We start from the raw sequence: 12,166 nt of genomic DNA, 5'->3' as shown, positions 1-12,166 counted from the left end.
ACAACTACTGAAGCCCAAGTACCTAGAGCCCGTGCTTCACAACGAGAAGCCATGGCAATGAGAGGCCCACACACCACAACGAAGAGTAGCCCCTGCTCACCGCAACTAGAGATAGCCTGCGTGCAGCAACAAAGACCCAATGCAGCCAAAAATAAATAATAATAAATAAAATAAATATTTTTAAAATCTTAAAAAATATACAAGGGAGACCAGTGAATTGTAAGCATCCGTCTAATTCCCTTATTCCATACACATACACTTCACATATGTTCATAAGAGGACATAAGTCTTGAATCATAGGAGTTATGAATTATTTGAGGTTTTCAAGGATAAATCTTTTACATCAATGCAACCACCCTGTGCAAGACTGTTTATTGCAGCAATATTTGGGTTTAAGAAAAAACCCATAAGCCCCTCTTGGAAAATAAGATCAGAAATGAGTATTCTCTTTAAGAATGGAAATCAACTTTTCATCAAAATGCTTGCTAACTGGATTTTGAAAACTAAAGAGAAACTTGAGAAAAAATGCATTTTCGCTTTGACTGAATGGCACACTCTCAAGCTTTCAACACCCAAGGAAAATAATGCAAGTGCTAATACATTTGATAGTTCACTTCTGAGTTATGCAATTTAAATTAAAAAATTTTTTGATTTCAAATACTTTTGAAACATTCAGATAACTAAACCTTAAAACAATGGTTGGTGTGAAAACTAATGATTTTTAAATGGTATAGTAACCTTATTAAGCTTACCTCAAAGCCTGTCTTGAAGGTATTGTTCAAACATAAAAATTTAATTTAACTGAATGGGGTTAAGAAGAACAATTCATTCAATCATCTTTCTACAGCAGTCTTTCCTAATAAGGTGATTTCTGACAGATTTCTAAAAATTCAAACACTTCACAATTTTTATGTTAACTCCTCCCCACTTCCACATCTGTAAAAGATAAAAATAGGGGGTTAGCTAATAAATCATGGTATATCTACCATGTAGAAGACTATGGAGCTGTTAAAAGCAAGATAGATGTGTACTTAGCAGTCTGGAAAGATGCCTGTGATTCAGTAAGTTAAAAAAAGTAAGTTGTAGGATAACGTTTGTTAAGTATGACATAGTCCAATCCTTGTTTTAATAATTCCTGTGTGCATACATAAGTTCTTTGTCAAGAAAAAGGTCTACAACAGATGTAGAGAACACGCGTATGGACACCAAGGGGGGAAAGTGGTGGTGGGGTGGTGGTGGGATGAATTGGGAGATTGGGATTGACATGTATACACTGATGTGGATAAAATGGATAACTAATAAGAACCTGCTGTATAAAAAAATAAATAACATTAAATTCAAAAATTAAAAGAAAAAGGTCTACAAGAACTCACATTAAACTATTAACTGTGCTTACCCTACCGGAGCAGAACTGAGGAAGAGAGAACTTTCACGTGTTTATTTCTGATTTGCTTCTGTTGAGACGCAATGGAGTTCAATGGTTGACGCTCAGGCAGCTTAGATTTGAATCCAAGCTCTGCTATTTACTATTTGCATGATCTTGGGCAAGTTACATAACCTCTCTCGCCTCAGATTCCTCATCCATAAAATGGGGATAGTAATAGTACCTACTTCAAGGGATGTTATGGTGATTAAACAAGGTAATACACGTAAAATGCTAAGAGCTGTACCTGTCACATAGTACATGCTATTATTTCATTGAAAAACATTGTTTTTACAGTGAATAGATACTCACGTATTAATGTGAAACCCCAACCAACGAGCCCAACTCTACACAAACTATATAAAATAGTATATATGAAAGAGGGTGTGATAGAAATATAAAGCTCCCTAGGCAATCCTGACAGTCAGCCAAGCTTGCAAACTACCGACTCAAAGGCAGGGGTAAACCAGTTGGAGTGTGGCTGAGTTCCAGTTGGGGAACACAGGAGAATTCTGGAAGCAGTAAAAGACCATAAAAGACAAGAAAATGGCAGGTCTTGAAGCCCTGGTGGGAAGCCCTGGCTGAAGCTGACTCCACAAGGAGAGGCAGGGGTGTGGGCCTGGCATCTTGTTCTGGCTTGCGTGTGGGGAGCCCTCAAGTACCTGTCTTTTCTCTCTGCCTGAAGCTACAAGATGGGGCTCGTTGTGAGAAGGCAGGCAGCCTTAAGCAAGACACCCAGGTTAGTAGCTGAGCCCTTCAGCCCTGCTCTCTGTCTGACCAACCAGCAGTCTACCTCCTCGCGTCCAGGGCCACAGAGGCACTTCCCACACGGGAGTTAGAGCAACAAGGCCGAGGAGCTGGGACCAGAGTAACTTGCCTCAGGCCTAGAACCCCGTTTTCCCTTGCCTGTGCCCAGATGTGCACCATCAGGCCTGTCCTCACTGCTGGCTTTGACAAGAATCTGAAGAACTTCCGAGTGGACCTGGACTTGGAGGTGGGAGAGAGTGGGGTTGCCAATTTTGGGGGAGGAATCTTCTTAGAAAAGCACACATGCACACAATTAATTCCCAGGGAGCAAAGACTTCTTAAAGTTACTGTGAGGCCCTGAAGTCAGACCCCCCCTGGGCAAGATGAACCTCCTTTCAGTCTCCAACACAGGTTTGAGGCTTGGTAAGAGAGAAGTAATTTCGAACTAATCTCATGTGCTCTTGAACAACCAAAAGTGGGGTAACAGATTGAGGAGGCAGAGGAAACCCTGGGGTCGTGCCTCCCCAGCCGCATCTCGCCCCTGAGATACCTCCGAGTCCTGAGGGAGAACAGCTCTCCCCTCCATCTTGGGTTCTATGTAGCCCAGAGAGGCTCTCATTAGGGGGAAGCAGGCACCAGCCCTCCCACCTCCTGGCAGTGTGGCCCTGGCTCTGAGCCCTCTCCTCAGATGTCAGCGACAGAGCCAGAGCTACGAGCTCAAAGGTGGGGTAAAGGGAGGAAGGAAAGTGTTCATTCGGCTTTCCTTCCCAGGATACGTCATTTTGGTTCGCTGAGCAAGCAGCAGGACCCCCGTACCCCGAAGTCCACCGGGACCGTGGCAGCTGCAGCCTGGAGGGGATTTTGTCATCTTGAGGAAATCTGCAGGCTACTGATGCTCTAGGTAAGCCACAACCACGTGGGTGCCCAGATTTGGCTGGGTGAAGAGGCGGGGGCAGAGCGTACCAAGCTCCTCCACTCAGAGCAGGGCTGGGTGAGGTCCTCAATGCTGGGAGGAGGGGATGGGGTGAGGAGAGGAAGAAGATGAACAGCCAGAAGCAGGTTCTCTGCTGAGAACTGACAGTGAGAGCACTGTCAGCTATTGGGTCTGGGATCTGAACCCTCCCTGTTCCCCTACATCCTAAAAGGGAGGCTGGGGTCCTGGAAAGATGTGTCCCCTCCTCATCCTCTCCCCCATCACTCCAGATCTTGGTGATTAACAGAGGCCAGTGGAAGGAACAGCAATTCAGAAGTCTTGGGTCAGATGTTAACTATTTCCAATCTTCCTCAGCTTGGCTGAGGCCAGAGGACTCACAACTCTGACTCCCAAATGGTTAGTAACTCGCAAGTAGGAGTCCAACCTAGTTCAAGCCCTAACTCCACAATTTACTAGCTGGGTGACCTTGGATAAGTTACAAAGTTACAAGCCTAGGTTTCCTATCCAGTGAAATGGGGCCAATTCTACTCCCCTCATGGGGCTTTTAGGAGGATTAAAGGGGCTTATTACATAAAGTACATAGTGTAGTTTCTGGAACTCAGTAAGCTCTCCAGTAAATGTTATTATTAAACGTGTTTGTTTCATTTTGTTTGAAAGCCCTTCCTTGCCGCCCCTGCTGCCTGGTAATGCCAGGTAACTAAATGAAACCAGGGGGAATATTCAACTGCAGCTGACCACGTCGTCCTTGGGTCTGGGAAAAGTCGGGAGTCAAGAAGGGGTGATGGATATGGGCCCAGGGTCCTGGATCCAGGGGAGACTTCAGAGACAGTGGCCTGCATGAGGGCACAACTGGAAAGTCAGCCACATCGCCTGCCTTTCCCAAACACCACGCTGCCTCTATTCTGGAGTGAGGGAAGTTCCGAGCTGGACTGGACCCTGCCTACTTCCCTTCTGTTGCTCCCCACCTTACACTCCATGGTCCAGCCAAACTAAACATATTTAAGTTCTTGGACCCCATATGCTGTTCCGTTGGCAGGAACACTCCCTGCCACCTCTCATGTCCCAACCCCTTCCCCAGCCTCTGGCTTGGATAACACTTCCACCACGTGCCCCCCACCTCCAAGAACATGTCAGCAGCCCTTCCTATGTGACTCTATATTTTTCCTCCCACTTGATTACATGCATATATTACTTATTTTGTCCATCTCCCTCCACTAGCAGGCGAATGGCCCACAAGCCTGGGTTTTGTGCATGTTTTGCTCACTAATGTATCCCCGGCACCTAGAACAGTACCTGACACTTGGTAGGTGCTCAATAGATACCAGCTGAGTGAAGGATTCACTAGTAAAATTGCCTGGTGACTGATTTGCTTCCTCCTGTGGTCACGGAGCTCACTGAGGTTGAGGAGCTGTGGGCCTTGCCTGCCTCTCAACTTCAAGCGCCCAGTAGGTACTCAGACGTTTGTTGGCTGAATGACCAGTCAGCTTGGCCTTGAGTCTCAGACACCTCACTGCCTCTATAATGAGGAAGGAGCTGCATTCGACCACCTTGGCCATATGAGGAGGCTGCTGCCCAGCCACACACCAGCCAGGATAAAAAATCTCCACCCATGAAGAAGTTCTCACCTTAGAAATTCACGGCCCTTTCCAGATTCCCTTTCTACTTTAGGGAAAGTAACAAGCATTAGCTTAAGGACAAATGAAGGGAAGGACTTCTCCCCCCAAACAAAGGACGTGGCCAGCTACCTAATAAAAAATTGCTGTCTCTTAGCACAGGGCCAGGTGGGAAGCAAGAAGCCAGAAGGGATGGGTCTGGTAAGGAGACTGTTGGGAGAGGTAGAGTCCAGAAGAGACTCAGCTACTTCAAGACACAGAAAAGCTGACTTCTCAGTACTCGGCCACAGTACTGAGATCCCCAGGTAATCCTCAGTTAACCCAGCAATTACGCTCCCAGGGATGTACCTAACCGATCCGCCTACGCAGTTTCCCTTGCACAATGGTGTTCACGGCAGCACTAGCTGTAACAGCCAAAAAAATGGAAACTCCTCAAACGCCCATCAACAGCCGAAGTGTGGATGGTCACATGATGGAAACTATAGAAGAATGACAATCGACCACAACTACATCCAGAACCGTGCAAGAATCTCACAATGTGCAGTGAAAGAAGCCAGATCCAAGAGGATATTCTGTGTGATTCTTTTACATAAAGTTCAAATACAGGCAAATCAATCCATGGTATTTGAAGTCCAGATAGTGGTTTTCTTGGGGGAGGGTAAAGATGGGGAGGGAAGTGGCATTTGAGGTGCTGATAATGCTGTTTCTTGACATGTGTGCTAGGTACATGGGTGTTTAAGTGTGTGATGTTCATCGAGCTGTATATACACTTATCATCTGGACATTTTCTTCCACGTGTGTTATTCTTCAATAACGGTGGTTCTTTGCATGGAGACCATTCAGCCTCAGGACCGAAACCTCCACTGATTTGGGGAGACAGGCCCTTCTGTCCTTCCCCCTCCTCCATCATCCTCCAAATGCTTTGCAGAGCTATCGTTTCCTAGAGACTCATTGCTCACGGTAAGCCATGCTTTCCTCACACAGCAGGGAGGTGAGGGCACCCTGCACGGGTAACCTAGGAACAGAGTGCCATGTGAGGAGATGAGAAGAGAGACTAGAGGTTTGAGACCTGCTCCCCAGACACCAGCTAACAGTGATGTACGTCGGGCTTCGGCAACCAACTCTACTCAGCTGCTAAGCCAGGAAGGCAGCTGGGTGGGCTGGAAGCCCCAGTTCCCAAATATTCATTCCACAGAGGCAGATTTATTGGGCACCATGGACTGCCCCGGCCTTACTGCTGACTGCCCCAGTCTTACTGCTGACTGCCCCAGTGACCTCACACCAAGTTTCTTACCCTCGTTTTACAGCTGAGTGGGAGTTACCATCACCTGCGCCGCAAGGCTCTTATAAGCATAAAAAGTAACTAATATTAGACAGTCAGCTCCACTAGAGCAAGGTCTTAGTTTTGTTCATTGTTTTAGCCGCCATCCTAGAATAGTGCCTGATACATGCAGATGCTAAATATATGTTTGCTGAAAAAATAAAATGTAAATAGAGGGCATAGCCCGGAATGGGAGCTCCAAAACAAAGGGCAATTTTTACACGAGTTGAAATAAGCAAAACCATCTTGAAGTTAACTCCTGCTCAGTCAGATTTATTACTGAACTTTGAAGTTTTCTACCAAAGCTAATGAGGGTTAGCTTTAATCTTACCCAAATGCTGACTAAGGGTGAGTTGAACCTGCAGAGGGGGCCATAATGAAGGACTGGATTTCTTTTTCTGTAATTAAGCTGCTTCTCTCAACTGTTCTCCATGAAGGATGTATAGACCACTTTAGGTCACTCACTTAAATCACTGCACTAATACCACGAAAGCTCCTTCCTCCCACCTCTCCTTTGTCTTTGCTTCTAGACCACACTTGAAGGCAGACCCCAGACTGTGGAGTTGGGGTGGGGGAACATTCCTGCTCTACCTCCTTCCAGATTAACCTCTCACTCTTGGTCTAGGCAAGCCTGGCTTCACCTGCCCCAAGCCCCCATCACTAGGACACTTAAGAGACTGTATGCAAGCTGGTTTCCCCTGCAGGAATGTTTCTGGAAAACCCTAGGATGAAAAGGAATAAATGACTAAGCGCTCTTGGGGTAGGGGGTTGCTACTGGTGGGATTTGGTGCTCCAACATTCCACTTCTTCATTTCATCCACCTCCTACTTTCCGGTGGTAAAAAAATGCCATGGAACTTGGGAGTCAGAAACTTCCATTCAAGTCACATCTGGTCACTGCAGAGATGACTTTGGGGAAGCCATAACCACTGAGGTTTCATCTGTAAAATGGGCAGAACTTCACAAGATTGTCATAATTCACACAAATACCTACTGGGACCTATTAAGCACCAGGTCCTGGGCACAAACCTAGAGGTAAAAGTCATGTCTGTGACACTCAAGGAAACTCACTAGTTTAGCCTAGGGAATTGAATCCATTAAGCTGTTCCTGTGTTTCTCCACCTCTAAAACCTCCAGCAGGGCTGGGCTACAGGGTTTCTGAAGTCCCAACTCTGGGATTAAGAGCTCAAGTTGTTTAAATGTACATCACCAGCTTCAAGAGAACGTCAGGAGGATAAAGCAAGTTCAGAGTTGTGCAAATGCTTTGAAGAGGAAAGTGCACATACGAACAAGGTATTAACTATATCACATAATTTCTTTGAGCTCAACTTCATAGACACCTGTGAAATTCATAACCCAGGGGCGAACAAGGGCAACTGTTCCTTAGCTATAGGGAAACTGTTGTCTGCTTGGCCAAACTTGAGAGTTTGTATGTACCCTCAGGACAACCCTTTCAACATGGCTGGATCCAGGCTGGGGCTCCTGTGTATGGAGGACAGGGAAGTGGGGTGGAGGTAGAAAAGAGGTCAGCTGCTGAGGACTAAGGGGAGAAATACCACTATTTTTTGCCGGGCAGTCCCAATTTATTGGGACAAATTGGGCCCAGAAACTTGATTTTTTTTTTTTTTTTTTTTTTTTTTGTGGTACGCGGGCCTCTCACTGTTGTGGCCTCTCCCGTTGTGAAGCACAGGCTCCGGACGCGCAGGCTCAGCGGCCATGGCTCACGGGCCCAGCCGCTCCGTGGCATGTGGGATTTTCCCGGACCGGGGCATGAACCCGCGTCCCCTGCATCGGCAGGCGGACTCTCAACCACTGCGCCACCAGGGAAGCCCCCCAGAAACTTGCTTTTATTTAAAAAGGCAGCATCCCATTTCACAGGAAGACTGCTCTAAGAACTCGGCACGTTGCAGGGAGCTGCACTCAAGGTCAGCCAAGCACATTAACCCACGTTTTGTTTTATAACCTAGGTGTGCTCCTGGCGTGAACCCACCATTTTCACAGCCATAAACCAGACATCCAAGAAAGCAGAATTTTCTCAAAAGGTTTAAAATGCCTGACGTCACCGAGAAGCACTTGCCAACTGGACCGTGAAATCGAAAACCTGATCGCTGTTTCCCCCCACCAAGAACCTCAAGCTTAGTGAAGTGACAGTTAATCTGATATTTCTTGCTTCAGTAAGAAAGATAAGGCACAGACAACACTCAGAGCCACAGCCTGCTCTCCCAGACTGTAGTCGGAAAACTTGACAATGAGGGGGAGGGTGTACAGATTTGGCAGAAGTCTGGTTAGCAATAAAGCTTCCTCAGGGAGCCGGAATTGGATTTGGGGCCCTGCCCAAGTTAACATTTTTACAGGTTGGCTGAGTTGCAGTTTGTTAGCCAGTCAGTAATAAACCCATGTGCAAGAATTTAAAGCTTATGAGGCATGGCCTCTTACTGCTTCTCCTCAGCTCCCCTACAGCCAAGAGTTTAAGGAGCTTGGCCTGGCCTGGGTGTTAATTGTTTTCTCAATAGGCAGAGTTATTTGGGGGAAAAAGAAGAAATAAAGGCTTCTACAGAACTCAAGGCCCCCACTCCTCTTTTGGAGAAACAAAGGAGAGCCATTCTGCGCCCTAGGCAGCTCTCGCGCACATTCAAGCTGTGGGAATTTGTACCTGGGGTGAGGGGTATGCTGATGGGGGCATTAGAAAAATGCTAGGTGGCACAGGTTTTTAAATTGCTTTGAAATGTTTAAACTTTAGATCCCCTACCCAGAAAAATGCATACAAGTTCTTAAACAATTTCACAGGTTAAGGATCCTCTGGAAGCTCACCCAAGGATCCTGGGACACACCTTTGTTTAAGAACTTGGGTTTGATCCGGTGGAGGAACCCGCACTGCCCTGGATGGAGGGAGAGACGCCCCCATCAGCCGTCAGCTGCCTGGATCTCATAACACACTGGTTCTGAGCACCAAAGTAAACCCCACCCCCTCAAGTTTTTAAACCGTAGAAGAAACTGTGAGATCAAAAATGTGCTTTGATCCCCCACCCACTGCCCCTACAGCTCAAGACCTTCTGGCTCCTCGACCCCCACCTCCCTCAAGGGCCCTAACATTTCAGTTCCAATACACTGGGGGTCGGGGGGTGTGCCCAGTGCGTGATGGCCCCAGTCCAGGTGTGCCAAGCCCAGTTTTCAGGCAGGCTGCAGGGGCGCGGGCCCTCCGGGAAGGGCAGGGTTAAGAGTGCATTCCAGCTGCCGAGCAAGAAGGGGGGCGGGGGAAGGGAGCGCGAAGAAGAGAAACAGACCTGGTCTGTCAGTCGGAGACACAAAGCACGGAACACAAAGGGGGCCCGAGAGGGGCGAAGGGGGCTGCCCGGGGCACGGCTCATCCCCACACCTGCGCGGGGGTTGCGGGAGGAATGTGGAAGGCGCATTCCTCCGCTGGGGCCAGCAGGGGAGAGCTTCCCACGTCCGGGCTGGGTGAGCGGCTCAGCCGCCCCGCACCCCGAAGGAAGGGGTCCGGGTAGGCCGCCGCAGAGGGGCAAGGAGGGGCTGGACGTCAGAGGGCGCTATGCTCTCCGGCCTTTCTCTCCATACGCCCACCCCCATTCCAGCCCCGGGGATGCTTTCTACGCCTCCCCCGCACCTGAGGAGGCGCCAGGAGCCCCCCGCCGCAGCCCGGACACCCTCAGCGCAGCCCCCGCCTCGAAGTTCCGCCAGGCGGGCCCCCGTGGGGGGTGGGTCTTACCATTCCCCCGCGCCCGGCTCCGCTCCAGCTCCGCGCGTCGCGCCTCCAAGGTCACTTCAGCTTCCCCGAAGCCTGCCCGGCACGGCTCGGAGGCCGCGCGCGGCAGCCAGTAAACCTGTGCCTAAGGGAAGAGGGGGAAAGAGGGAGGCTGGGTCACAGGCGTGCCCGGCCCTTCATACCCATCCCGGGGAGTCCTCACAGGCTTTCCCGGACAACCTTGGCCCCAGGCAGCCCAGTCCGGCTCTCTCCCCGACGCCACCGCCGCGTGCGGACCCCGCCTGCTCTCTGAGGAACGTCCCGGCAGGGGTCAGGCAAGGCAATGGAGTACCTGGAGTAAGAGGAAGAAGCGGAGGAGGAGGGACGCGAGAGGCCCACTAGGGAGCCCCATGGCTGGAGAGAGTGGGGTGAAAAGCTGCCGCGACTGCGGGTTAGTGCTCCGCTAAGCTCAGCGCGTCCCTTTGAGAACCGCGGCTCTCGGGAGCCGGGGTGGGGTGGGGGGGCCAGGTGAGCGCAGGTAGGTGCTGATTGGTCCAGCGCCGCAAGGTCCCGCCTCCTCGCAGGTGGGGCCGGGGCTGGCTCTGTGGAGGCACCCCGAAGTGCCCCCCCGCACTGTCCTCTCCCGCGCCCCTCCTGCGTTTTCTCGGGTTTTCCGGAGTTGCTCCCGGCAGAGACCCAGGCCCTGTCTCGCAGATTCTGGGTTCGAGGGGGAAAAAAAAAAGGCAACCCACTCCCCGCCGCACACGAAGAAAATTGTTTCTGTGCCTTGTGGAAAAGAAAGTGGAGATGCCTCTGAACCCGACTGGAAACAAAGGCGCCCCATTCATGCTCCCCCGAGGCTCTCTGTTACCCAAAGCTTTGATGGGGGCCGGGTGTGTCCGCCCCACACCCGGCTACAGCGGGGGGCGGGCGGGTACCTCCTGCCTCTTTCCCCACCTCCCACATCAGCCTGCCCCCAGGACTCCGAGTGTTTAAAACTGGCAGTGAGGTCCCGAGGGACGGTGTTACAGAATCTGCTACAACTTGCGGAAAACTCATTACTTCCCTGACACAGCCGAACAAAAGGAGGCTGGGAGAGAAGATCCCAGAGATCGAAGCCGTGATGACGCCAAAAGGTGCGAGGTAGAGGGGTGGTTATTAGCCCTATCACCTCCAGCAAGCTTCCCACCCCCCACGTAGGATATAAATAATTAACAACGTCTCAAGTTTTGTAAAATGCAAATAAAGGCATTTTGAAAATCGCGACTGTTTTTATTGGTCTAAAATACCTACTATAATCTAAGTAAAAACTGCTGGCTGCGAGTCTCCCTACGAAGCAGCTCTTCTGTATCCTTACTGGGGGACATGCGACGGAGCTGGGATTCGTTCCTCTACTTCAGACCCGAAGTGCTTTACCCGTGGCGGCACGCAAGTGGGCCCCGGGCCCTGAAACAGTCCTGAAACTCAGTCGCTCCACACTGCACGCCCTCTGCCCACCGAAATGAGTTTTCCCAGCCAGTCACAACCTCCTGTTCCCTGAGGCCTCCCCACCTTCCCTAGCTGTCTTGAGAATCTCAGGCTGACTCCTCAACACGTTCCTTCCTCCTACCCATCTTAGATTTAGGGGTTTGAGGAGGAGACTAGAGTCTCTAATTATAGAGTTTTTGGCTCTCAAGGGCTAGCCTGGAAGCCTGCCTGTCCTTCCCACCACCAGGCCTGCGGCTAAGAGGACAGTTTGCCTTGCGATCGTGGGAGTCCTCTCTCTAGCCGACCATGGGCTCTGGGGCCGCACCGCCTGCGTTCAAACCCGGATTCCATCACTTATTAGCGCTGTGACCTCAGGCTAGCGAAATAACCCCTCTGAGCCTCAGTTCCGCATGCATCTAGTGGGGGCTATTATGATATCTGCCCTCTATAAAGTACTAGGATTGAATGAATTAATACATATAGAAGAGGATTAAATTAGCACGTTTAAAACGCTAAACTCAGCACTTGGCACAGAGCAAGCGCCCAAATGTTGCCTGGTATTATTGCTTTAGGATCCAGCTCATTTGTCCTCCGCCTCACGAGCCGTTTCTTTCCTCTATAGCACCCTCACGTTCCCCAAACTAAGAGAATGAGAAACGCTGTAATCCTTCAATTTCACGGCTGATGGTAAAGCGAGCAATTGGCATCTGGTATCAGGGGAGCGCTCCGTTATCCCGCCTGTGGTCCCGGCAGCTGGGGGTTAGGGATGCACGACGCGCAGGAGAAGCCCGAGGCTAACTGAGCTCCAACCCCCTCGCCTCGCCCTCCCGCAGGGGGCGCTTTCCGTGCCCGAGGGGAGGTTAGATACCCGCTTAGAGGCTTTTCGAGGCTGCGCCGGCCCCAGACAGTACCTGGTGGCCCCGCCTATCCTCACCCCGCAGGTTCCTTTGCGCCCGTCG

The 12,166-nt window shown here is 50.2% G+C and overlaps 1 protein-coding gene across 4 annotated transcripts in view; it reads right to left on the bottom strand.

The window, feature by feature from the left end:
• CDH3 (cadherin 3) overlaps positions 1–12,166 on the bottom strand; it is a 98,205-nt gene that overhangs the window by 34,337 nt on the left and 51,702 nt on the right. The window contains exons 1-2 of one of the 4 annotated variants that reach the window (XM_032612461.1): positions 10,093–10,242; positions 9,765–9,885 (exon numbers count right to left, since the gene is read on the bottom strand). In XM_032612461.1, coding sequence (XP_032468352.1) covers positions 9,765–9,885; positions 10,093–10,152 — 181 coding nt within the window. In that variant the 5' untranslated portion in view covers positions 10,153–10,242. Of the gene's footprint in view, positions 1–9,764; positions 9,886–9,980; positions 10,243–12,166 lie in introns of those variants that run through there. The other 3 variants (XM_032612459.1, XM_032612462.1, XM_032612460.1) reach the window with 3 other exon arrangements.

The sequence above is a fragment of the Phocoena sinus genome, chromosome 19, assembly GCF_008692025.1.
Source record: "Phocoena sinus isolate mPhoSin1 chromosome 19, mPhoSin1.pri, whole genome shotgun sequence".
NCBI lineage: Eukaryota > Metazoa > Chordata > Mammalia > Artiodactyla > Phocoenidae > Phocoena > Phocoena sinus.
Note: the sequence above shows the minus strand (reverse complement) of the source record. Positions and strands in the feature narration are given on the sequence as shown.